The sequence below is a fragment of the Anolis carolinensis genome, unplaced genomic scaffold, assembly GCF_035594765.1.
Source record: "Anolis carolinensis isolate JA03-04 unplaced genomic scaffold, rAnoCar3.1.pri scaffold_12, whole genome shotgun sequence".
NCBI lineage: Eukaryota > Metazoa > Chordata > Lepidosauria > Squamata > Dactyloidae > Anolis > Anolis carolinensis.
The window spans coordinates 22,343,906-22,371,870 of NW_026943823.1; the positions used below are offsets into that span (position 1 = coordinate 22,343,906).

Here is a 27,965-nt window from a genome sequence, read left to right on the forward strand (position 1 = left end):
GCCTCAATGTTAATAATAATAATAATAATAATAATAATAATAATAATAATAATAATAATAGGATTTTTAAGATGGTTTTATTGATATTGATGTTTTACTGTTGGAATAATTGTTTTATCGTTTTATTGCTGTATGTTTCGGGCTCGGACCCCATGTAAGCCGCTCCAAGTCCCCTCCGGGGAGATGGGGCGGGGTATAAAAATAAAGTTATTATTATTATTATATAATAATAATAATAATACATCACACTGTCTTAAACACTTGGGAAGTGTTCGACTTGTGATTTTGTGACACGAAGTCCAGCATATATATCTCGTTTGCTGTGTCATACAATATAATAATAATAATAATAATAATAATACATCACACGGTCTTAAACACTTGGGAAGTGTTCGACTTGTGATTTTGTGACACGAAGTCCAGCATATATATCTCGTTTGCTGTGTCATACAATATAATAATAATAATAATAATAATAATAATAATAATAATAATAATAATAATACATCACACGGTCCTAAACACTTGGGAAGTGTTCGACTTGTGATTTTGTGACACGAAGTCCAGCATATATATCTCGTTTGCTGTGTCATACAATATAATAATAATAATAATAATACATCACACGGTCTTAAACACTTGGGAAGTGTTCGACTTGTGATTTTGTGACACGAAGTCCAGCATATATATCTCGTTTGCTGTGTCATACAATATAATAATAATAATAATAATAATAATAATAATAATAATAATAATAATAATAATATATCACACGGTCCTAAACACTTGGGAAGTGTTCGACTTGTGATTTTGTGACACGAAGTCCAGCATATATATCTCGTTTGCTGTGTCATACAATATAATAATAATAATAATAATAATAATAATAATAATAATAATAATACATCACACGGTCTTAAACACTTGGGAAGTGTTCGACTTGTGATTTTGTGATACGAAGTCCAGCATATATATCTCGTTTGCTGTGTCATACAATATAATAATAATAATAATAATAATAATAATAATAATAATAATACATCACACGGTCCTAAACACTTGGGAAGTGTTCGACTTGTGATTTTGTGACACGAAGTCCAGCATATATATCTCATTTGCTGTGTCATACAATATAATAATAATAATAATAATAATAATAATAATAATAATAATAATAATAATACATCACACGGTCTTAAACACTTGGGAAGTGTTCGACTTGTGATTTTGTGATACGAAGTCCAGCATATATATCTCGTTTGCTGTGTCATACAATATAATAATAATAATAATAATAATAATAATAATACATCACACGGTCCTAAACACTTGGGAAGTGTTCGACTTGTGATTTTGTGACACGAAGTCCAACATATATATCTCGTTTGCTGTGTCATACAATATAATAATAATAATAATAATAATAATAATAATAATAATAATACATCACACGGTCCTAAACACTTGGGAAGTGTTCGACTTGTGATTTTGTGATACGAAGTCCAGCATATATATCTCGTTTGCTGTGTCATACTGTGTCTTTGTGTCAATAATAATAATAATAATAATAATAATAATAATAATAAAGAGGGTTGGAAGAGACCCCTTGGGCCATTTAGTCCAACCCCCTTCTGCCTTTGTGAACCAAAAGAACAAGCAAAGCACCCCTGACAGATGGCCACCCAGCCTCTATAATAATAACAACAACAACAACAACAATAATAATAATACATCATACGGCCCTAAACACTTGGGAAGTGTTCGACTTGTGATTTTGTGATACAAAGTCCAGCATATATATCTCGTTTGCTGTGTCATACTGTGTCTTTGTGTCAATAATAATAATAATAATAATAATAATAATAATAATAATAATAATGATGATGAGGGTTGGAAGAGATCCCTTGGGCCATTTAGTCCAACCCCATTCTGCCTTTGTGCACCAAAAGCACAAGCAAAGCACCCCTGACAGATGGCCACCCAGCCTCAATGTTAATAATAATCATAATAATCATAATTATAATAAAAATAATAGAGAGTAGAAAGAATAAAGAGGGTTTGAAGAGACCCCTTGAACCATTTAGTCCACCCCCCTCTACATCAGTAGATTAAGGTCCTCTATCATATCATGCACAGATAGTCCACTAGCATGATTAGTGTGATTGAGGCATTTACTTTTTGAACCAAACTCGTCTTTTAGATCATTGCTAAAACGCTACCTTTCAATCCAAAAAAATCATTCCATGGCCATTTACAACACAAATCGAAATAATATCAATTGACATATAACATGCTGTGAGTGCGCTGCATTAATGCCCTACTCATATAGGCTAAAGAAGACCTTGTGTTACCTCATAGTCTTTGTTGAAGTCGGTAATTTCCCAGTAGTCGTTGGGGATCCCCATCCTCTGGTAATCCACTTTGACGTCAATCAACTTCCAGCCGGCTTCCCGGTTGTCTTTGGGCATTTTGGGATTGTAAGAGAAGGCATACAGCTCTTCGGGTTTCACTGAAGCAGAAAAGAAGTCGTTTTATTAAGTGGAGAGAAAGTAAGATTTCTTTGGCCCTCCCTCTAGGTCAGGGGTCCCCAAACTAAGGCCCGGGGGCCGGATGCGGCCCTCCGAGTTCATTTACCTGGCCCCCGCCCTCAGTTTTATAATATAATATATTCTATATACATATAATATTGATAATAATATTATAATGTAATACAATACAATAATAATACCATATAATAATATTAATTATGTATTCTATATTACATATAATATTACTAATAATATTACAGTATAGTGGTATAGTTCAATATAGTAATATATAATGCTAATATTGTGCTATGCTAATAATATAATATATTGTATGTACATATAATTTGTAAGCCACTCTGAGTCCCCTTTGGGGTGAGAAGGGTGTGATACAAATGTAGTAAATAAATGCAGTAAATAATAAATAAATAAATAAACAAATAAATTTTAGACTTGGGCTCACCCAAAGTCTGAAATAACTTGAAGGCACACAACAACAACAACAACAACAACAACAACAACAACAACCCTAATTAACTTGACTATCTCATTGGCCAGAAGCAGGACCACACTTCCCATTGAAATCCTGATAAATGTATGTTGGTTAAAATTGTTTTTATTTTTAAATATTGTATTGTTCTTTCATTGTTCTTGTTGTTGTTGTTTTTGCACTACAAATAAGACATATGCAGTGTGCATCTGAATTTGTTTGTATTTTTTTCAAATGATAATCCGGCCCCTCAACAGTCTGAAGGAATGTGGACCGGCCCTCGGCTTAAAAAGTTTGAGGACCCCTGCTCTAGGTGTTTTGGACTCCAACTTCCTACCAGGAATTGTGGGAGTTGGAGTCCAAAACACTCTTCCAAAACTTAACCTGCATCTCGAATTGGGAGTCTGGGAACTGAGTGCACAAAAGAAGGGGAAACTTTCCAAAGTTTTGGAAGAAATGGAAGCAAGTGACATTTCTGGCCGATACCTGGCTGGGAGAGCTTGAGCAAGGAGACGTAGACTTCATGGCAGTCCCGCTCTTGCCCAACGACAAAGTGTGCCGTGCGGAAGTTCTTGCAACGGATCAGCAGCGGGCACCCCGAGGCGGTCAGCGGCAATTTCTCTACGGACGCAATGTGGTGGTGAAGAATCTGTTGGGAACGGAAAGAGAAGGGACGATAAACGGGAGCTTCACCACTTGCAAACATTATCCTTGGTGCCAATCGGGAGGATGGGGTTCAATAATAACCGAAGCCAATGAATGATGAAGCAGAACATTTTAGAGCCACCAAGCAGCAGGTACAGAAGAGTCTCACTTATCCAACATAAACGGGCCGGCAGAACGTTGGATAAGCGAAAATGTTGGATAATAAGGAAGGATTAAGGAAAAGCCTATTAAACGGCAAATTAAATTATGATTTTACAAATTAAGCACCAAAACATCATGTTTTACAACAAATCAACAGAAAAAAGCAGTTCAATACATGGTAACATTATGTAGTACAGTAGTCTCACTTATCCAACATAAACAGGCCGGCAGAATGTTGGATAAGCAAATATGTTGGATAATAAGGAGGCATTAAGGAAAAGCGTATTAAACATCAAATTAGGTTATGATTTTACAAATTTAGCACCAAAACATCATGTTATCCAACAAATTTGACAGAAAAGTAGTTCAGTATGCAGTAATGTTATGTAGTAATTACTGTATTTACGAATTTAGCACCAAAATACCACGATATATTGAAAACATTTAAATGGTTTGGATAATCCAGAAGCTTGGATAAGCGATTCCACAGCACTGAGTTAAAGGGGTGTCAAACTGCATTAATGCTATAATGTAGATGCATGGTCAGGTGCCTTTCTTCTTACCCAGGTCTCCTTCCGGACTTCGGCCAAAGCGTCGACGTAAATCAGGTGAGTCGCCGTCAGGTATAAAGTTCCATTTGCCGGCTTCCGGTTGGTGTAGCGATCGAGCAATTTGACATTTTCTACCTACAATAATTAAAATAATATATATTATACACCTTTACCTGTAGGTGAGAAAAGGAAAGGGGGGGGAGAAGAAAAGAACCAGTGGAAAGATATTTTAAGATGAAAGCATGTGAAAACTATTTCAACTCCCATTAGCCCTCCACAATTATGGATTTGACTTTTGCAGCTTTGCTGGTCGCAATTTCCGGCAGGCAGGAAGGAAGGAAGGAAGAAAAAGGACAGGAGATATAGTTATTTTCTTTGCTAGGCTACAGTAGTAACAAGTTAAGCCAGGGGTCCCTAAACTTTTTAAACAGGGGGCCAGTTCACGGTCTCTCAAACTGCTGGAGGGCCATACTGTAGTTTTTCTAAAAAACTATGAACAAATTCATATGCACACGGCACATATATTATTTTGAAGTAAAAAAACAAAATGGGAACAAATACAGCCTCAATGTTAATCATCATAACCATCATCAAAATAATAAAGGGAGTTGGATGAGACCCCTTGGGCCATTTAGTTCAACCCCTTCTGCCTTTGTGCACCAAAAGCACAAACAAAGCACCCCTGACAGATGGCCACCCAGCCTCAATGTTGTTGGTAATACAGTAGAGTCTCACTTATCCAACATAAACGGGCCGGCAGAATGTTGGATAAGCAAATATGTTGGATAATAAGGAGGCATTAAGGAAAAGCCTATTAAACATTAAATTAGGTTATGATTTTACAAACGAAGCACCCAAACATCATGTTAGACAAAAATTTGACAGAAAAAGTAGTTCAATACGTGGTAATGCTATGTAGTAATTACTGTATTTATAAATTTAGCACCAAAATATCACAATACATTGAAAACATTGACTACAAAAATGGCTTGGATAATCCAGAGGCTTGGATAAGCGAGGCTTGGATTAGTGAGACTCTACTGTAATAATAATAATAAAATTACGATCTGCCAACTGCAAAAGGCCACCCTACTGGGATCTGCGCGCATCATCCGAAAATACATCACACAGTCCTAGACACTTGGGAAGTGTTCGACTTGTGATTTTGTGATATGAAATCCAGCATATCTATCTTGTTTGCTGTGTCATAATATAATAATAATAATATTAATATTATTATTAATAATAATAATAATAATCACAGAGTCCTAAACGCTTGGGAAGCATTCGACTTGTGATTTTGTGATATGAAATCCAGCATATCTATCTTGTTTGCTGTGTCATAATATAATAATAATAATAATAATAATAATAATAATAATAATAATAATAATCACAGAGTCCTAAACGCTTGGGAAGCATTCGACTTGCGATTTTGTGATTCGAAATCCAGCATATCTATCTTGTTTGCTGTGTCATAATAATAATAATAATAATAATAATAATAATAATCACAGAGTCCTAAACGCTTGGGAAGTGTTCGACTTGTGATTTTGTGATATGAAATCCAGCATATCTATCTTGTTTGCTGTGTCATAATATAATAATAATAATAATAATAATAATAATAATAATCACAGAGTCCTAAACGCTTGGGAAGCATTCGACTTGCGATTTTGTGATTCGAAATCCAGCATATCTATCTTGTTTGCTGTGTCATAATAATAATAATAATAATAATAATAATAATAATAATAATCACAGAGTCCTAAACGCTTGGGAAGCATTCGACTTGTGATTTTGTGATTCGAAATCCAGCATATAGATCTCATGTCTTGTGTTATACTATATCTTTGTGCCAATAATAACAACAACAAGAAGAACAAGAACAACAACAAAGAGTTAGAAGAGACCTCTTGTGTTATTTAATCCAACCCCCTTCTGCTTTTGTGCACCAAAAACACTAGCAAAGCACCCCTTAATAATTAATAATTAATTAAATAATAATAAAAAAATGACATTAGAAATAAGCAAAGCTTTGGAAGGTGCGCACCAGGTGAAGGAGGAGGAGGGAGCTGCCGCAGCGGGGGCCGGATAAATGGCTTGGATGGGCCGTATGTGGCCCCCGGGCCTTAGTTTGGGGACCCCTGGGTTAAGCAAAAAGCTAGACGTGTTTCCCAGACTTCTTTCTGCAAAGCTGAGAACCAGCAAAATAAGGAAAGCATGCACTCGTCTTATCACAAGGCGGCAAATTAACCCTTAAAAAAGGGCTGAAAAACTAGGCTTATACTCAAGTATATACGGTATTTGTGGAAGTGGGAGCCTGTCTGTATAAGTGGACACCCCAGCCACACACACACATACATATTCTCACTTTTATTATGTGTATAGATAAGTAAATATACCAGGATGCACTGGCTTGGAGTATAGAACAAATACAGTAGAGTCCCACTTATCCAACATTCTGGATTATCCAACGCATTTTTGTAGTCAATGTTTTCAATACATCCTGATATTTTGGTGGTAAATTCGTAAATACAGTAATTACTACATAGCATTAATGTGTAATGAACTACTTTTTCTGTCAAATTTGTTGCAAAACATGATGTTTTGGTGCTTAATTTGTAAAATCATAACCTATTTTGATGTTTAATAGGCTTTTCCTTAATGCCTCCTTATTATCCAACATATCTGCTTATCTAACGTTCTGCCGGCCCGTTTATGTTGGATAAGTGAGACTCTACTATATATGTGTCTCCTCAAAGTTTGAGACCTAGCTACTTCAATGTAAGGCTGGATGAAAGCAGGGCTACAAAGTCAAAAGAGTTGTGGAATTGGCAAATCTAACTACAGAAAGGTATGCTACTAAATGCTAACTTGCTGAATTATTTACATTTTCAGAGGAGTTTTTGCTTTTTGGGAATGTTAATTAGTGCTTTGAGCGTTGGACCCCAACTCTGGGCACAAGTCACTCTCTCTCAACCTCAAAGGAAGGCACACAATGACAAAACACATTTCATGTTCTGCCTCTTTAAGGATCCCATGCTCATTGCTACCAGTAGGAAATGTGCCACTACTACAGTAGAGTCTTGCTTATCCAACGTATTGATATTGATGTTTTACTGTTGGAAGAATTGTTTTATCATTTTATTATTGTATGTTTCGGGCTTGGTCCCCATGTAAGCCGCTCCAAGTCCCCACTGGGGAGATGGGGCGGGGTATAAAAATAAAGTTGTTATTATTATTATTATTATTATTATTATTATTATTATTATTATTATTAAATGAGCCGGCAGAACGTTGGATAAGCGAATACGTTGGATAATAAGGAGAGATTAAGGAAAAGCATATTAAACATCAAATTAGGTTATGATTTAACAAATTAAGCACCAAAACATCATGTTATACAACAAATTTGACAGAAAAGGTAGTTCAGTACACAGTAATGCTATGTAGTAATTACTGTATTTACAAATTTAGCAGCAAAATATCACGATGTATTGAAAACATTGACTACAAAAATGCGTTGGATAATCCAGAACGTTGGATAAGCGAGTGTTGGATAAGTGAGACTCTACTGTAATTGATAATATATTTGCCACTCAACCGACAGTAGAAAAACAGAGATATTTCCGAATCCTCCACTTTCCCTTAGTAACTAATTTGCTCCAACAACATTCCTAAGCCACAAATTAACTCTCTGTTAATTATTCCCCATACAGCCATTCTATTTGGCTTTGCTTGCTTTCTTCATTCACACTGGTAGGAAACACTTATCTAACATAAACGGGCCAACAGAACCAGCAAAACGTTAGATAAGCAAAAATGTTGGATAATAAGGAAGGATTAAGGAAAAGCCTATTAAACGTCAAATTACATTATAATTTTACAAATTAAGCACCAAAACATCATGTTTTACAACAAATTGACAGAAAAGGCAGTTTAATACATGGTAACGTTATGTAGTACAGTAGAGTCTCACTTATCCAACGTTCTGGATTATCCAACGCATTTTTGTAGTCAATGTTTTTAATACATCGTGATATTTTGGTGCTAAATTCGTAAATACAGTAATTACTACGTATCATTACTGCATATTAAACTACTTTTTCTTTCAAATTTGTTGTAAAACATGATGTTTTGGTGCTTAATTTGTAAAATCATAACCTAATTCGGTGTTTAATAGGCTTCTCCTTAATCTCTCCTTATTATCCAACATATTCGCTTATCCAACGTTCTGTTGGCCCGTTTATGTTGGATAAGTGAGACTCCACTGTAATTACTCTATTTACGAATTTAGCACCAAAACATCGCAATGTATTGAAAACATTGACTACAAAAACATTTTTTACAAATGATTGTAATCACCTGGGCTTGGTCCCCATGTAAGCTGCCCTGAGTTGTTGTTGTTGTTGTTGTTGTTATTATTGGAGACTAACAAATTTACTACAAATAAAGATAGAATTGCATAAAATGAACTTGCAGTAACAACATTGTTGGAAGTTAAATCTGTAAAAAGTTCAGTCCTTGCTGCCTAGAGAAACAGCCGTGGATCCAGGTGGGAGGCAAAATGCGTTGGATAATCCAGAATGTTGGATAAGAGAAGGTTGGATAAAAGAGACTCTACTCTACTTGGAAGATGGAAACTCTTCTCACAAAGCCTGCATCTACACTGTGGAATTAATGCAGTTTGATACCACTTTAATTGCCACAACTCAATACGATGGAATCCCAAGAGTTGTAGTTTTGCAAGGTTAAAGTGGGGTTAAATCGCATTCATCTTTGATAGATTCATTTCCTGAAGATACAAACCACAACAAAGCAGCAATTTGAGGCTGTAAATTCCACCAAGTACAGTTACTTCTCAAAGTAAACAACCACACTTGAGAAGGTATAATATTTACACAACAGCAGTAAAACAAAGTAGACAAACAAAAATAATTCAAGAGTGTCACTGGCTTCCGAATGAAAGGATATTATGGAAATAAATTGTAGCAGGATATCCAGAAAATAATACGTAAACAAAGCTACAACTCCAGGCTTCCTGAAGACTTCCATAGTGACTACTCAGGGACAGAACTATGGATAATGCAATCTGCACATGCTCAGATGCCACATGGCATCTACTATTCAAGGGCCGAACCACAAGGAAGACACTCTGCAAATGCTCAGATGCCATAGCCCCAGTATTATCCAGGAAACTACTATCTGGAGTACATTCTGCACATGCTCAGAGACCAGACCACTTCTGCAACCCAAAGGTAATATCATCGGGAATACTCAGTGCATGCTCCAAGCTCATATCATGACTACTTAGGGACAGGATTGTGGAGAAGATACTCTGAACATGCTCAGATACCACACAATAACCATTCGGGGATAATACCATTGGGAATACACTCTGCATATGCTCAGATACTACATTATGATTACTCAGGGAAACTACCAATGGGAATATACTCTATACATGCTCAGATACCACATTATCACTACTCAGGGGTAGTCAGGGGTATAGTATACCATTGGGAATGTACTCGGCACCTATTGATCTACTATATTATTACTACTCGGGGATACCACCACTGGAAATACACTCTGCCCATGCTCAGAAACTACACTACAACCATTCAGGGACAATACCATTGGGAACAAACACTAGACATGCTCAAAGGTACTGTTGGGAATGAACTCTGCACATGTTCAGGTAGGACATGAGGACTTCTGGCGGGAGGTTTACTATGGGAATACACTCTACACGTACTCAGGGGCCACACCACTTCTCCTATCCATTAGGAATGCACTCTGCACATGCTCAAATAGTACATGATGACTTCTCAGGGGTGGTTTACCATTGGGAATGCACTCTGCACATGCTCAGAGATCACATCATGACTTCGCAGGGACCGTGCCATTGGGAATGCACTCTGCATATGCTCAGAGGCCACACCACTTCTCCTATCCATTGGGAATGCACTCTGCACATGCTCAGAGATCACATCATGACTTCGCAGGGACCGTGCCATTGGGAATGCACTCTGCATATGCTCAGAGACCACACCACTTCTCCTATCCATTGGGAATGCACTCTGCATATGCTCAGAGGCCACACCACTTCTCCTATCCATTGGGAATGCACTCTGCATATGCTCAGAGGCCACACCACTTCTCCTATCCATTGGGAATGCACTCTGCATATGCTCAGAGGCCACACCACTTCTCCTATCCATTGGGAATGCACTCTGCATATGCTCAGAGGCCACACCACTTCTCCTATCCATTGGGAATGAACTCTGCACATGCTCAGAGGCCACACTACTTTTATCCATTAGGAATTCACTCTGCACATGCTCAAAAAGTACATGATGACATCTCAGGGGTAGTTTACCAAGGGGAATGCGCTCTGCTCATGCTCAGAGGCACACCACTTCTCCTATCCATTGGGAATGCACTCTGCACATGCTCAAATAGTACATGATGACTTCTCAGGGGTGGTTTACCAAGGGGAATGCACTCTGCACATGCTCAGAGGCCACACCACTACTCCTATCCATTGGGAACGCAATCTGAATAGGCCCAGAGGCCACAACTCTCCTCCTATCCATGGGGAATGCACTCTGCATATGCTCAGAGGCCACACCACTTCTCCTATACATTGGGAATACACTCTGCATATGCTCTGAGAGCACACCACTTCTCCTATACATTAGGAATGCACTCTGCATTTGCTCAGAGGCCACACCACTTCTCCTATACATTGGGAATACACTCTGCATATGCTCTGAGAGCACACCACTTCTCCTATACATTAGGAATGCACTCTGCATATGCTCAGAGGCCACACCACTTCTCCTATCCATTGGGAATACACTCTGCATATGCTCAGAGGCCACACCACTTCTCCTATCCATTGGGAATGCACTCTGCATATGCTCAGAGGCCACACCACTTCTCCTATCCATTGGGAATGCACTCTGCATATGCTCAGAGGCCACACCACTTCTCCTATCCATTGGGAATGCACTCTGCATATGCTCAGAGGCCACACCACTTCTCCTATCCATTGGGAATACACTCTGCATATGCTCAGAGGCCACACCACTTCTCCTATCCATTGGGAATGCACTCTGCATATGCTCAGAGGCCACACCACTTCTCCTATCCATTGGGAATGCACTCTGCATATGCTCAGAGGCCACACCACTTCTCCTATCCATTGGGAATGCACTCTGCATATGCTCAGAGGCCACACCACTTCTATCCATTGGGAATGCACTCTGCACATGCTCAAAAAGTACATGATGACATCTCAGGGGTAGTTTACCAAGGGGAATGCGCTCTGCTCATGCTCAGAGGCACACCACTTCTCCTATCCATTGGGAATACACTCTGCATATGCTCAGAGGCCACACCACTTCTCCTATCCATTGGGAATGCACTCTGCATATGCTCAGAGGCCACACCACTTCTCCTATCCATTGGGAATACACTCTGCATATGCTCAGAGGCCACACCACTTCTCCTATCCATTGGGAATGCACTCTGCATATGCTCAGAGGCCACACCACTTCTCCTATCCATTGGGAATGCACTCTGCATATGCTCAGAGGCCACACCACTTCTATCCATTGGGAATGCACTCTGCACATGCTCAAAAAGTACATGATGACATCTCAGGGGTAGTTTACCAAGGGGAATGCGCTCTGCTCATGCTCAGAGGCACACCACTTCTCCTATCCATTGGGAATACACTCTGCATATGCTCAGAGGCCACACCACTTCTCCTATCCATTGGGAATGCACTCTGCATATGCTCAGAGGCCACACCACTTCTCCTATCCATTGGGAATGCACTCTGCATATGCTCAGAGGCCACACCACTTCTATCCATTGGGAATGCACTCTGCACATGCTCAAAAAGTACATGATGACATCTCAGGGGTAGTTTACCAAGGGGAATGCGCTCTGCTCATGCTCAGAGGCACACCACTTCTCCTATCCATTGGGAATGCACTCTGCACATGCTCAAATAGTACATGATGACTTCTCAGGGGTGGTTTACCAAGGGGAATGCACTCTGCACATGCTCAGAGGCCACACCACTACTCCTATCCATTGGGAACGCAATCTGAATAGGCCCAGAGGCCACAACTCTCCTCCTATCCATGGGGAATGCACTCTGCATATGCTCAGAGGCCACACCACTTCTCCTATCCATTGGGAATACACTCTGCATATGCTCAGAGGCCACACCACTTCTCCTATCCATTGGGAATACACTCTGCATATGCTCAGAGGCCACACCACTTCTCCTATCCATTGGGAATACACTCTGCATATGCTCAGAGGCCACACCACTTCTCCTATCCATTGGGAATGCACTCTGCATATGCTCAGAGGCCACACCACTTCTCCTATCCATTGGGAATGCACTCTGCATATGCTCAGAGGCCACACCACTTCTATCCATTGGGAATGCACTCTGCACATGCTCAAAAAGTACATGATGACATCTCAGGGGTAGTTTACCAAGGGGAATGCGCTCTGCTCATGCTCAGAGGCACACCACTTCTCCTATCCATTGGGAATACACTCTGCATATGCTCAGAGGCCACACCACTTCTCCTATCCATTGGGAATGCACTCTGCATATGCTCAGAGGCCACACCACTTCTCCTATCCATTGGGAATACACTCTGCATATGCTCAGAGGCCACACCACTTCTCCTATCCATTGGGAATGCACTCTGCATATGCTCAGAGGCCACACCACTTCTCCTATCCATTGGGAATGCACTCTGCATATGCTCAGAGGCCACACCACTTCTATCCATTGGGAATGCACTCTGCACATGCTCAAAAAGTACATGATGACATCTCAGGGGTAGTTTACCAAGGGGAATGCGCTCTGCTCATGCTCAGAGGCACACCACTTCTCCTATCCATTGGGAATACACTCTGCATATGCTCAGAGGCCACACCACTTCTCCTATCCATTGGGAATGCACTCTGCATATGCTCAGAGGCCACACCACTTCTCCTATACATTGGGAATGCACTCTGCATATGCTCAGAGGCCACACCACTTCTATCCATTGGGAATGCACTCTGCACATGCTCAAAAAGTACATGATGACATCTCAGGGGTAGTTTACCAAGGGGAATGCGCTCTGCTCATGCTCAGAGGCACACCACTTCTCCTATCCATTGGGAATGCACTCTGCACATGCTCAAATAGTACATGATGACTTCTCAGGGGTGGTTTACCAAGGGGAATGCACTCTGCACATGCTCAGAGGCCACACCACTACTCCTATCCATTGGGAACGCAATCTGAATAGGCCCAGAGGCCACAACTCTCCTCCTATCCATGGGGAATGCACTCTGCACCTGCTCAGAAGCCACACCTCTTCCGCTATCGGTAAGGGATGCACTCTGCACATGCCCAGGGGCCCCAGCACTTCCTCTATCCAGTGGGGAAGGCACTCTCACGGCAAACCGCTCACCTTGGGCGTCGAGATGTGCTCCATCGCCAAACACCGCCCGCTTCCCGCCTGCCACGGGCCTGCCTCTCTTCCCTGCTCCGACTGCTAAGCCAAACATCGCGAGATTTCTGGGCGGGACAGGGTTTGCGCCTTGTTGCGTAGGCCAACGTGTGGGCGAAGCCTCGGGCGCCATGTTTAGTAAGGGCAAAGTGCCCACAGCTTGATTTCAGAAGGTTTCAAATGTTTATTTTTTAATACAGTAGTTGTATTATAATTAATTTATTATGATATAATTATAATTAAGAATAGTATGCAATTTAATATTAATGTAATGGCTTAAACTACTTATTTTTAAAGTACAGTAGAGTCTCTCAACATATTCGCTTATCCAACGTTCTGGATTATCCAACGCATTTTTGTAGTCAATGTTTTCAATATATCGTGATATTTTGGTGCTAAATTCATAAATACAGTAATTACTACATAACATTACTGCGTATTGAACTACTTTTTCTGCCAAATTTGTTGTCTAACATGATGTTTTGGTGCTTCATTTGTAAAATCATAACCTAATTTGATGTTGAATAGGTTTTTCCTTAATGCCTCCTTATTATCCAACATATTCGCTTATCCAACATTCTGCTGGCCCGTTCATGTTGGATAAGTGAGACTCTACTGTAGTTACTATTACATAATTATATAATATTATTAATAGAATAGTAGGTACAGTAGAGTCTCACTTATCCAACGTCCTGGATTATCCAACACATTTTTGTAGCCAATGTTTTCAATGCATCGTGATATTTTGGTGCTAAATTCGTAAATACAGTAGTTACATTGTACACATATAAGGCAAACATTCAGTGCCATATAAACATAGAACATAGACAGAGACAGACACAGAGGCAATTTAAACCTTCTCCAGCTTCCAGCTTCCTGAGGGTATGCTCGATTCTGGCCACAGGGGGAGCAGCTGCTTCATCATCCACTGCGATGGCACTTCCTCATTCCAACGGCGGCTGGCTGATTTTATATGGAGTCGTAAATTAGTTAAATTAGCCTCCCCACTTTATAAGCGGTACCTAAATTTCCTACTTGATAGATGCAACTATCTTTCGGGTTGCTTAGGTCAGCAACGAGCAGGGGCTATTTTTTATTTTATTTTAATTGTTGGGTGCTCACCCCGCCACAGGCTGGCCTCGAACTCATGACCTCATGGTCAGAGTGATTTATTGCAGCTGGCTACTCACCAGCCTGCGCCACAGCCCGATCTGTTTTGAGCACAGGTTGAAAATACAGTAGAGTCTCGCTTGTTCAACGTAAACGGGCCGGCAGAACGTTGGATAAGAGAATATGTTGGATAATAAGGAGAGATTAAGGAAACGCCTATTAAACATCAAATTAGGTTATAATTTTACAAATTAAGCGCCAAAACATCCTGTTATACAACAAATTTGACAGAAAAAGTAGTTCAATACGCAGTAATGCTATGTAGTAATTACTGTATTTACGAATTTAGCACCAAAATATCACGATGTATTGAAAACATTGACTGCAAAAATGTGTTGGATAATCCAGAACGTTGGATAAGTGAGACTCTACTGTAATTCTAATTCAGACAGCACTTTGAACACTAACACTATATCTGCCCTTTTGGCTTGTTGCAAATTGCCTTTTTATGTTTAATGTTTTAACTGTTTACTAATATTAGATCTACAGTAGAGTCTCACTTATCCAACACTCGCTTATCCAACATTCTGGATTATCCAACGCATTTTTGGAGTCAATGTTTTCAATATATCGTGATATTTTGGTGCTAAATTGATCAGTCTGTTATGTTTTCTAATGTATGGTTGGCATTTGGCCATTATTATGTTGTAAACTGCTTCGAGTCCCCCCAGGGGTGAGAAAAGCAGTATATAAATGCAGTCAATTTATTTATCTATCTATATAAAAGAGTGATGGCATCACGGCGACCCACAAAACAACAAAACTACAGGCCCCCCAACCTCGAAATTTGACAACACAACCCATCATCCACGCCTCTAGGTTGATACAACAAAAAGAAAAGAAAAATAATGTCCTAATTAGAGGGAAAGGAATAATTGCTTTTATCCAATTTCTGTCAGTTAGAAGGCTAAGCTCCTCCAAGTTGGTCTCCTAGCAACCCAATAAAAAATACAGTAGAGTCTCACTTATCCAACACTCGCTTATCCAATGTTCTGGATTATCCAACGCATTTTTGTAGTCAATGTTTTCAATACATTGTGATATTTTGGTGCCAAATTCGTAAATACAGTAATTACTACGTAGCATTACTGCATATTAAACTACTTTTTCTCTCAAATTTGTTGTAAAACATGATGTTTTGGTGCTTAATTTGTAAAATCATAACCTAATTTGGTGTTTAATAGGCTTCTCCTTAATCTCTCCTTATTATCCAACATATTCACTTATCCAACGTTCTGTCGGCCCGTTCATGTTGGATAAGTGAGACTCTACTGTACAATAAAATACTATAATAACAGAAAATAACTAAAAATAATACAAGAAAATAATAAAATATAATAAATAAAAATATAACTTACAATAAAATTAATAAAAAAATTGCAAGTAACGTCAAATAAAAATTACAAAACAATTTTTAACCAATACCACCACCACTTTGCCACAGTAAATAATACAGTAGAGTCTCACTTATCCAACATGAACGGGCCAGCAGAATGTTGGATAAGCGAATATGTTGGATAATAAGGAGGCATTAAGGAAAAACCTATTCAACATCAAATTAGGTTATGATTTTACAAATGAAGCACCAAAACATCATGTTAGACAACAAATTTGGCAGAAAAAGTAGTTCAATACGCAGTAATGTTATGTTGTAATTACTGTATTTATGAATTTAGCACCAAAATATCACGATATATTGAAAACATTGACTACAAAAATGCGTTGGATAATCCAGAACGTTGGATAAGCGAGTGTTGGATAAGTGAGACTCTACTGTAAATAAATAAATGTGCTGCTTGGGGAGGGAGAAATGGAGGCTTTGGGATCGGGGCCAACCCAGCTGAGGCCACTTATTACTCTGACTAATATAAAGTTTGCTCTGGCCGTAAGCATCTCAGTTTGTGGAAGGTGCTTGGAGAGGTTTGGCAAAAGGAGTCTGCAGCACGTTGTGGGCATGCTGGCCTTGGCTTGGCTTCTGCCCTTGGCCTCTCTGCTTTTGCATCCCTCTCGGGGAGACCCCGCTTTGGTCCCGGGGGGCGAATGGTGCCGCGTGTGGGCCTCTCCCGGGTGGGTCTTCCAGTGCCCGCAGCGGAGCAACAAGCCGGACGCCCAGTTCTGTTGTGGGAATTGCAGCCTCCCGTATTGCTGCTCCTCCAAGGCCCGGCGCCTGGACCAACAGCGCTGCCCTCGCCCCGTGGTCCCAGGGGTGCCGGACCCCCGGAACAACCCCCCGCCCTCGGACCTCGTCTCTTACAGTAAGGCTGCCGTTGCCTCCCGGTTTGCAACTTGCAAAGGACTAGAAACGTGTTGCATTTCATAATGTTAAGGCTGCAGAGCAGTCTTGCAACGAGAAAGTGTAACTGAGACATGCCTTTGCCAATTGTGTTGCCCATTGTATTGTTAGCTAACTGCACAGTACTGTATATACTCCAGTATAAGCCTAGTTTTTCAGCCCTTTTTTAGGACTGAAAAAAAAACCTCCTCGGCTTATACTCGGGTGAGGGTCCTGGTGGGCTTATATTCAGGTCGGCTTATACTCAAGTATATATGGTATATTTATTATTTTTCTCTATTATTATTGGTATTGTGACATTTATTGTTTAATTCTATTATTATTACATTTATTATTTTACTACATTTATTATTATTATTATTATTATTATTATTATTATTATTATTATTACTGTATATACTCCAGTATAAGCCTAGTTTTTCAGCCCTTTTTTAGGACTGAAAAAAACCCTCTTCGGCTTATACTCGGGTGAGGGTCCTGGTGGGCTTATATTCAGGTCGGCTTATACTCAAGTATATATGGTATATTTATTATTTTTCTCTATTATTATTGGTATTGTGACATTTATTTAATTCTATTAATTATTATTATATTTATAATTTTACTACATTTATTATTATTATTATTATTACTGTGTATACTCCAGTATAAGCCTAGTTTTTCAGCCCTTTTTTAGGACTGAAAAAAACCCTCTTCGGCTTATACTCGGGTGAGGGTCCTGGTGGGCTTATATTCAGGTCAGCTTATACTCAAGTATATATGGTATATTTATTATTTTTCTCTATTATTATTGGTATTGTGACATTTATTTAATTCTATTAATTATTATTATATTTATAATTTTACTACATTTATTATTATTATTATTACTGTATATACTCGAGTATAAGCCTAGTTTTTCAGCCCTTTTTTAGGACTGAAAAAAACCCTCTTCGGCTTATACTCGGGTGAGGGTCCTGGTGGGCTTATATTCAGGTCAGCTTATACTCAAGTATATATGGTATATTTATTATTTTTCTCTATTATTATTGGTATTGTTACATTTATTTAATTATATTAATTATTATTATATTTATTATTTTACTACATTTATTATTATTATTATTATTATTATTACTGTATATACTCGAGTATAAGCCTAGTTTTTCAGCCCTTTTTTAGGACTGAAAAAAAAACCCTCCTCGGCTTATACTCGGGTGAGGGTCCTGGTGGGTTTATATTCAAGTCGGCTTATACTCAAGTATATATGGTATATTTATTATTTTTCTCTATTATTATTGGTATTGTTGCATTTATTATTTTATTCTAATAATTATTATTACATTTATTATTTTACTACATTTATTATTATTATTATTATTACTGTATATACTCGAGTATAATCCTAGTTTTTCAGCCCTTTTTTAGGACTGAAAAATCCTCCTCGGCTTATACTCAGGTGAGGTTCCTGGTGGGCTTATATTCAGGTCGGCTTATACACAAGTATATATGGTATATTTAATATTTTTCTCTATTATTATTGGTATTGTTGCATTTATTATTTTATTCTATTAATTATTATTACATTTATTATTTTAGTCTAATTATTATTACATTTATTATTTTACTACATTTATTATTATTATTATTATTATTATTATTATTATTATTATTATTATTATTGTATATACTCGAGTCTAAGCCAAGTTTTTCAGCCCTTTTTTAGGACTGAAAAATCCTCCTTGGCTTATACTCGGGTGAGGGTCCTGGTGGGCTTATATTCAGGTCGGCTTATACTCAAGTATATATGGTATATTTATCAGCCCATTCAACAATAGCTCCATTGATGATGCTTTGCCAGTATTATAATGCATTTTATTGACTATTTTAGCTGTGGATCTACCTCTCCCCATTTTGAAATATTCTGCACTTTGGCCCAGATCCGTGTATCAGTCTCCTGTTTTTAATATTTTATTCTGTATGTTGATTTTTATGATTGTTTTATTGTTGCTGATGTTTTATTGTTGGGATATTTGTTCTATTGTCTTGTTGTTGTTGTTACATTGTTGTGTTGGGCAAGGCTCCATGTAAGCCGCCCTGAGTCCCTTCGGGGAGATGGGGCGGGGAATAAGAATAAAGTTATTATTATTATTTTATTATGACACAGCAAACAAGATAGATATGCTGGATTTCGTATCACAAAACCACAAGTCGAACACTTCCCAAGTGTCTAGGACTGTGTGATGTATTTTCGGATGATGCGCGCAGATCCCAGTCGGGTGGCCTTTTGCAATTGGCAGATTGTGATTTTGTTAATGTCTATTGTTTCCCAATGCCGGCTGAGATCTTTTGGCACGGCACCCAGTGTGCCCATCACCACCGGGACCACCTGCACTGGTTTCTGCCAGAGTCTTTGAAGTTCAATCTTGAGGTCCTGATAGCGGCCAAGTTTTTCCTGTTGTTTTTCGTCAATGCGACTATCACCTGGGACGGCAACATCAATGATCCAAACCTTTTTCTTTTCCACAACTGTGATGTCTGGTGTGTTGTGTTCCAGAACTTTGTCAGTCTGGATTCGGAAGTCCCACAGTATCTTTGCGTGCTCATTTCCCAAGACTTTTGCAGGTTTGTGATCCCACCAGTTCTTTGCTGCTGGCAGGTGGTACTTGATGCATAAGTTCCAATGAATCATTTGGGCCACATAGTTGTGCCTCTGTTTGTAGTCTGTCTGTGCGATTTTCTTACAGCAGCTGAGGATATGATCAATGGTTTCGTCGGTTTCCTTGCACAGTCTGCATTTTGGGTCATCAGCTGATTTTTCGATCTTGGCCTGAATTGCATTTGTTCTGATGTCTTGCTCCTGGGCTGCAAGGATCAGGCCTTCTGTCTCCTTAAAAGCTCAAATTTAAGATAAGACTGTCCAACTCTGATCAAATCATTATTCTCATCTTCTTCAATGTCAATGTGCTTAAAATAACGATGATGTTGCGGGATGGGACCGTGGTAGGGCGTTTTGTGGCTTTCCAACGAAATTAATGACCGGTTTCTCTTTCTTCCAGAGTGGACCATATTTTTCTCCTTCGCCTCTTTCCTGATGGGCGTCCTCCTCCTGCTCTCGGTCCGTCACTGCAAGGAGAGATACTGGCCTCGGCTGAGAAACTTCTGGGAGGACAACGTGGTCCCGGCCTGGAACCGGAGGCAAGAGGAAGCCACCGAAGTGGTCCAGATGGGGGTGTACTACGTCCCGGACAACCCCGACCCCCTCCCGCGCCCGCCTCCGCCCAACGTCACCATCTTGCCCCGCAATCTGGACAACCCGCACGAGAAGTGGGCCTTTTCCCCTTCGGCACTGGTTGAGTTTTTCCAGCCTGCGAACGCCGAAAGTGCGGAAGGCGAGGGTGCCTTTGGGTCTCTGTTTCATAGACACGTCCCCAGCCAGGCTTCGGATACTCCCTCCGAGAAGGAAAGCTCCGTATAGATAACCCTAGGCCGAGCATGGGACAACTTTGACCCACTCTCCAGGAGTTTTGGACTCTAACTCCCACAATTGGGGTCTTAAAATACCTAGAAGGTGGGTCCAAGTTGCCCTTGACTCATTGTGCCATCAATCATTGAATCCCTATTAACGTTGAGCCACCCTTGCTTTTAAACATTATGTTTTTAAACTTAGATCGACTACTTGCTTCACATGTTTCTGTTCTCCAGATGTTGTTAGGCTAGAACTCTCATCAGCCCTAGCCAATGGAGCCAAATATGCTGGGATTTGTAGTCTATCAATATCTACGAAGATTCCTATATAGGGAATATTCCTTTGTCTTAAGTTAGGATATGAAGAATTAGCTATTTCTGAAGAACCAGCTACCTTAGCCAGAGTTAGAGTTTTGGGAGGTCCTTAGAAGTCCTCACTCCCTTAGAACCAGATAAAGGAATTTTCCAGCTTTAGATGTCCCAAAACTATAACTCTGGCTAAGGTAGCTGGTTCTTCAGAAATAGCTAATTCTTCATATCCTAACTTAAGACAATTTCTGAAGAACCAGCTACCTTAGCCAGAGTTATAGTTTTGGGACATCTAAAGCTGGAAAATTCCTTTCTCTGGTTCTAAGGGAGTGAGGACTTCTAAGGACCTCCCAAAACTATAAATCCCAACATTTCCAAGTTGCAGCAAGTGGTTGTAACTACATACATCTGAAAGACCAACTTACGGCAACTACACAGACTGCCAAGAACATTATTGCTCAGTAGGAAATCACCATCTCCTCTGCAGGGAGTAAATATGATGTGGAAAACTACAACTCCCAGGCAACTTCTGTGCTCCAAGGATGTATTGTTGACCTCGCTTTAAATACCTTGCATTGAATTCTATTGCGATATTAGTTAGGGGCCTATCTGTGTTGCAATATGGGTGCCCAAAGCTTTTTAAATTGGAAAACTCCACAATGTTTTATGTGCACGACCCTATGATGCATGTTTCCTCCTTGGGAAAACTCAGAGTTGTTTTTAGCAGACATTCTTGTCATTGTAATGCTTGTGAATGTGAGGAATTAATAAAAACCGGATGATGGATTTACAATTTGGACTGCTGAATAGTTTGGATGGAGTTCTGCTGCAATACATACTGGATGTGCTAAGACCCAGCATTCACAGGCACATCCTGTATTTTTCCTACCTTGACCAATACAGTAGAGTCTCACTTATCCAACACTCGCTTATCCAACATTCTGGATTATCCAACGCATTTTTGTAGTCAATGTTTTCAATAAATCGTGATATTTTGGTGCTAAATTCGTAAATACAGTAATTACTACATAGCTTTACTGCGTATTGAACTACTTTTTCTGTCAAATTTGTTGTAAAACGTGATGTTTTGGTGCTTAATTTGTAAAATCATAACCTATTTTGATGTGTAATAGTTTTTTCCTTAATGCCTCTTTATTATCCAACATATTCGCTTATCCAACGTTCTGCTGGCCCATTTGTGTTGGATAAGTGAGACTCTACTGTATGTAAATCTGTGCTGGGCTGGGAAGAAATCCCTAAATTGAAGTTCAATTTTCTCACACCAGAAACGACTCGCAGTATGTTCTCAAGTCACTTCTGAGACAATAAAAAAATGGGACGTATAATGCCATGATATGGATATGTCAAAGACATGATACAAAGATATGGTATGATCTATATAGATAGTGATGCTGATTTTGTTATGATACGATTTAGCTATAATACGGATTTATCTGGCTTCACAGTAAAGAAAAAAGTTCAAGAAAGTGGGAAAGCTTTGAAAAGCAACATTCCATCACAACCGCTGAAAAAACATATTACAAGAGAGAAGCGATGCCGTTAAGAACAAGTGCTTGCTTACACCACCACCTTGTGGCTGTGTTGTCGAAAGCTTTCATGTCTGAGATCACAGGATTGTTGTATGTTTTCCGGGCTGTCTGGCCATGTTCCAGAAGCATTCTCTCCTGACGTTTCACCCACATCTATGGCAGGCATCCTCAGAGATTGTGAGGTATGGAGAAACTAAGCAAGGAAGGTTTATATATATCTCTGGAAAGTCCAGGATGAGGGAAGAACTCTTGTCAGTTGGAGGCCAGTGTGAATGTTGTAATTAATCACCTTTGTTAGCCTTCCCAGCGTCACATCCTGGCCTGGGGGAATCCTTTGTTCAGAGACATTAGCTGCCCCTGATTGATCCCTGTCTGGAATTCTTCTGTTTTCAGAGTGCTGCTCCTTATTTACTTATTCTGATTTTGGAGTTTTTTTTTTTTTTTAATACAGTAGAGTCTCACTTATCCAAGCTAAACGGGCCGGCAGAACATTGGATAAGCGAAAATCTTGGATAATAAGGAGGGATTAATAATAATAATAATAATAATAATAATAATAATAATAATAATGACTTGCTTTTATCTTTCCTGATGGGGACTGAAAGCGGCTGAAGACTCAACCATGTCTCTGGACTCAGTCCCAAAGGCTACCGGAATAACCCAAGACAGGAAACCGTTCCTTACATTAAACCAGAGTTGCCCATCCAAATAGAAGACTTCAAATATATATTTAATATGGAAGAGGTTTAGAGCACAGGGGAAGGGGAAGGCGGGATGGAAATGTTCAGCGTTCATGGCAACCGGGACGCAATTCCAGAAGAACTGGGCATCTCGTGGCAACCCGACTTAGTTGCCTTCTTCCTACTTTCGTTTCTCAGTGTCTTGAATTAAACTCACAGACTGGCTATCGTCGCTTTCCTTGCCGCTTTCCTCGCCGCTTTCCTTCTCGCTCTCGTCTTCCAGCCCCTCTTTGCTGTCTCTTCTCCGCAAAGGGTTGGCACAGGGGCTGCGGCACCGTGGGGAGAAACAGGAGACAGTGGTCATTTATGGGGAACATCTGATCGTCAAGCATATCGGAGGTACTTCATAGACCTTCTGGACCAAATATCAGTTCATGAGAATTATCCGTGTCCAGTGCCAGTTGCCTTATAATGGGCCTGTAAGGGACTATTTATTATTTATTTTATTTACAGCATTTATATCCCGCCCTTCTTTCTCACCCCGAAGGGGACTCAGGGTGGATCACATTAGACATATAAGGCAAACATTCAATGCCTTGACATAGAACAAAGACAGAAGACAAACGCAGGCTCCGAGCTGGCCTCGAACTCATGACCTCTTGGTCAGAGTGATTTGTTGCAGCTGGCTGCTCACCAGCCTGCGCCACAGCCCGGGACTAATAACGTCTAAGGCTCTTTCAGGCAGGGGGAACCTTTTTATCCCACCACTGCCACCAATTTGTAAAAGAGGGTAGAGACTCAATTAATAACGAATAGATGTCCCAAATTGTAATGAAGTGTGAAATTTTAGTTTACAGATGTCATGTTTAATTGTGTTTTAAAAGGGTCAATATTTCAGTTATTACATCTCTGCACTCAAGAGTTGGTTGCCATGGAGAAGTGGGCGGAGCCAACTGCCGTTTTGGTGGAGAGTGCAGATTTGAAAAAGAAGCAGTCTGTGCCCTGATGAGGTACAGGGAAGACTGATCCTCAACTGAAGGGATCAGGGAGACCCAATTGCTTATTGTTGAGTCAGTTTAAAATAAGTTTGGTGACTTATTTTAAGGTAGTCTGTCTCCTGATAAGGAACAGATAATCTGTGATTGTAATTTACAGGGTGACTGCCGTTTAAAAGCAGTAGAGAAAGAAGTGATATTTCAAGGAGTTTGAAACACCTCATTCTAGCTTTGCAACTGTTAATCAAAGTGCCTCTAAAGAGAAAGTTACTGTAACCATTAAGCTTTGTGCCTGAATAAACGTGTTATTGTTCTTCAAACATCTCAGCTTCTGTCACATATATTACCATCAATAGTAAACAAGAAGAAAAACAAAATTTAAAAGGTCTTCTCTCTGAGTAGCTAATGGCTGCTTCTTCCCATAGGGGTGGCAAGCGTTGATAATCCCCTTTACATCTGATATATATATATATATATATATATATATATATATATATATATATATATAATTCTATTATTATTGTAGTATATTAATATATTATTACTATTATATTATTATATTATTATTCATTATTTATGACTACATTGAAACTACAATAGAGAGAAATCAGCAAGAGGGACCATAGATTGTTGTACATGAAAATAAGGGTAGTAAATAGTTTTTGATTTATTAAATACAGTTATATATTACAATTATATATTTTTTGTTATTTAAACTATATATATATATATATATATATATATATATATATATATATATACCGTTTCCCCGAAAATAAGACATCCCCGAAAAATAAGACCTAGTAGAAGTTTTGCTGCATTGCTAAATATAAGGCCTCCCCCGAAAGTAAGACCTAGCAAAGTTTTTGTTTGGAAGCATGCCCAATGAACAGAACATCAGAGTATGCAGGATCATTAAATGTACGTACCATAGATTGTTGTACATGGAAATAATGGTAGTAACAAGAAATTCTTGATAAGATTCAGTTTGTCTGGTTATGCTGGTTTGAGATGACAACTACTGTACAGTATATAATAAATGTTCATTTTTTAGTTCAACAATAAATGTGAACTGTTCTTCATGGAAAAATAAGACATCCCCTGAAAATAAGACCTAGCACATCTTTGGGAGCAAAAATTAATATAAGACACTGTCTTATTTTCGGGGAAACACGTTATATATATAGTGAAATTATGGGTTTTTCTCTCGAAGTGACACATCACCCAAGTCATGCTAGGTTTTTTTTGGTGAATTTTGACACACCAAGCGCAAAAGGTTGCCCATCATTGACCTAAGTGATGGTATTATTGAGCTATGGTCCCTCAATGCCGCTTGAGAATTGCATATACAGTAGAGTCTCACTTATCCAACATAAATGGGCCGGCAGAATGTTGGATAAGTGAATATGTTGGATAATAAGGAGGCATTAAGGAAAAGTCTATTCAACATCAAATTAGGTTATGATTTTACAAATTAAGCACCAAAACATCATGTTATACAACAAATTTAACAGAAAAGTAGTTCAATATGCAGTACTGTATTTACGAATTTAGCACCAAAATATCATGATGTATTGAAAACATTGACTACAAAAATGCGTTGGATAATCCAGAACGTTGGATAAGTGAGACTCTACTGTATATGTATTACACAAGAGTAACCTTTTCTTACCTCTTCTCTATGATATAGAAACAAAAGGGAAAGCACGCAACCAGCATCACTCCTCCAAGGCCAATACCAAAAAACCGCAGGATCTTCTGAGGACCTGTTACGGTTAGATTGATGTGAGTTTGGCTTGCATGACTGACACTTTAGAGATGAAAACTGAGTTCTAAGTGGGAGGAGAAGTGTGTTATCCTCATAGGCTCAGGCAAAAGCAAACTGCTGCAGGAACTCCTAGCTTGGGTATTCATTAGAGATGTGTGCGAATTTTTTCCCTTCGTTTCCTTTGTGCTATCGTTTCGTTTTGACCATTCTGTGCTTGTTCAGTCTCTTTCCAGTGAACTCTGCCTTTTTGGCTTTGCTTTGCTTCCGTGTGCTGAAAATGAAACTGACTTCGGGAAGCTTCCGAGGTTTACAAAATGCAAACGAAAAAATCTATATATATAAAAGAGTGATGGCATCACGGCGACCCACAAAACAACAAAACTACAGGCCCCCCAACCTCGAAATTTGACAACACAACCCATCATCCACGGCTCTAGGTTGATACAACAAAAAGAAAAGAAAAATAAAGTCCTAAATAGAGGGAGAGGAAGAATTGCTTTTATCCAATTGCTGCCAGTTAGAAGGCTAAGCTCCTCCAACTTGGTCTCCTAGCAACCCAATACAAAATAATAAAAAACACTAAAAAATAATTAAAAACACTAAAAAATTAATACAATAAAATACCATAATAACAAAAAATAACTAAAAATAATACAAGAAAATAATAAAATATAATAAATAAAAAGATAACTTACAATAAAATTAATTAAAAAAGAAGAAATAACGTCAAATAAAAATTACACAACAATTTTTAACCAATACCACCACCACTTTGCCACAGCAACGCGTGGCCGGGCACAGCTAGTATTTAATAAATTTAGATTCTTAAGTTTTTGGTGCGGGCCGTGCCCACGTGTCAGATATCGCCTCGTAAGTACGAATCTAACGAATTTGATCCGGCTTCCGACAACTAACCAAAAAAATTGCTCAGCCCTACTAGTCACTTACGGTCTTCAAATGGAGTGTAGCATGGGAACTTAATATCTGGTTTCGAAGGGGTGCAGCATTCATGCTGTAGGCAAAGGGTCTTGTTGATATATCCTCCAGCTTTGCAAGGTTGCACCGTTTGACTCGATTTTGGCCGACATGCTTTGGGAAAAGGAGTTTGATTTGTTAAGATAGGTACTGTATATACTCGAGTATAAGCCTAGTTTTTTCAGCCCTTTCTTTAAGACTGAAAAAGCCCCTCTCACTTATACACGGGTGAGGGTCGTGGTTGGCTTATATTTGGGTCAGCTTATACTTGATAATATATGGTACATTTATTATTTTTCTCTATTATTGTTGCTACTATTACATTTATTTTACTCTATTTTTATTATTATTAATACATTTATTATTTCACTCTGATATTATTATTATTATTATTATTATTATTGCATTTATTATTTTACTCTATTTATTATTACATGTATTATTTTCCTGTATTTATTATTATTACTGTATATACTCGAGTATAAGCCTAGTTTTTCAGCCCTTTCTTTAAGACTGAAAAAGCTCCTCTCGGCTTATACTCGGGTGAGGGTCCTGGTTGGCTTATATTTGGACCAGCTTATACTCGAGAATATATTTAATAGATTTATTATTTTTCTCTATTATTATTGGTATTATTACATTTATTATTTTTTGCTATTATTATTGCTACTATTACATTTATTTTACTCTATTTTGATTATTATCAATACCTTTATTATTTCACTCTGATCTTATTATTATTGTATTTATTACTTTATTTATTACTACATGTATTGTTTTCCTGTTATTATTATTATATATATTATTTTCCTGTATTATTTATTATTATTATTATTATTATTACATGTATTATTATTATTATT

General features: G+C 38.7%; 2 protein-coding genes and 1 long non-coding RNA gene across 3 annotated transcripts in view; 1 reads left to right on the top strand and 2 right to left on the bottom strand.

Moving 5' to 3' along the window:
• The window catches only part of mtmr8 (myotubularin related protein 8), a 38,579-nt gene extending 24,601 nt beyond the window's left edge, over positions 1-13,978 (bottom strand). Inside the window, exons 1-4 of the mRNA XM_062963759.1 lie at positions 13,877-13,978; positions 4,386-4,508; positions 3,502-3,664; positions 2,352-2,509 (exon numbers count right to left, since the gene is read on the bottom strand). Coding sequence (XP_062819829.1) covers positions 2,352-2,509; positions 3,502-3,664; positions 4,386-4,508; positions 13,877-13,900 — 468 coding nt within the window. The 5' untranslated portion in view covers positions 13,901-13,978. The remainder of the gene's footprint in view (positions 1-2,351; positions 2,510-3,501; positions 3,665-4,385; positions 4,509-13,876) is intronic.
• Positions 13,979-16,873: 2,895 nt separating this feature from the next.
• On the top strand, positions 16,874-21,279 carry LOC134294045 (protein shisa-9-like). Its single transcript, XM_062963760.1, has 2 exons — positions 16,874-17,340; positions 20,417-21,279. The coding sequence occupies exons 1-2, from the start codon at positions 16,896-16,898 to the stop codon at positions 20,833-20,835; spliced, it is 864 nt and encodes a 287-aa protein (XP_062819830.1). The 5' UTR covers positions 16,874-16,895; the 3' UTR covers positions 20,836-21,279.
• Positions 21,280-23,395: 2,116 nt separating this feature from the next.
• LOC134294126 (uncharacterized) lies at positions 23,396-27,661 on the bottom strand. Its single transcript, XR_010001102.1, has 3 exons — positions 27,076-27,661; positions 26,032-26,125; positions 23,396-23,690 (listed from the first exon to the last, which is right to left on the bottom strand). It is a non-coding gene; the product is annotated as an uncharacterized LOC134294126 (long non-coding RNA).
• Positions 27,662-27,965: the final 304 nt, after the last annotated feature.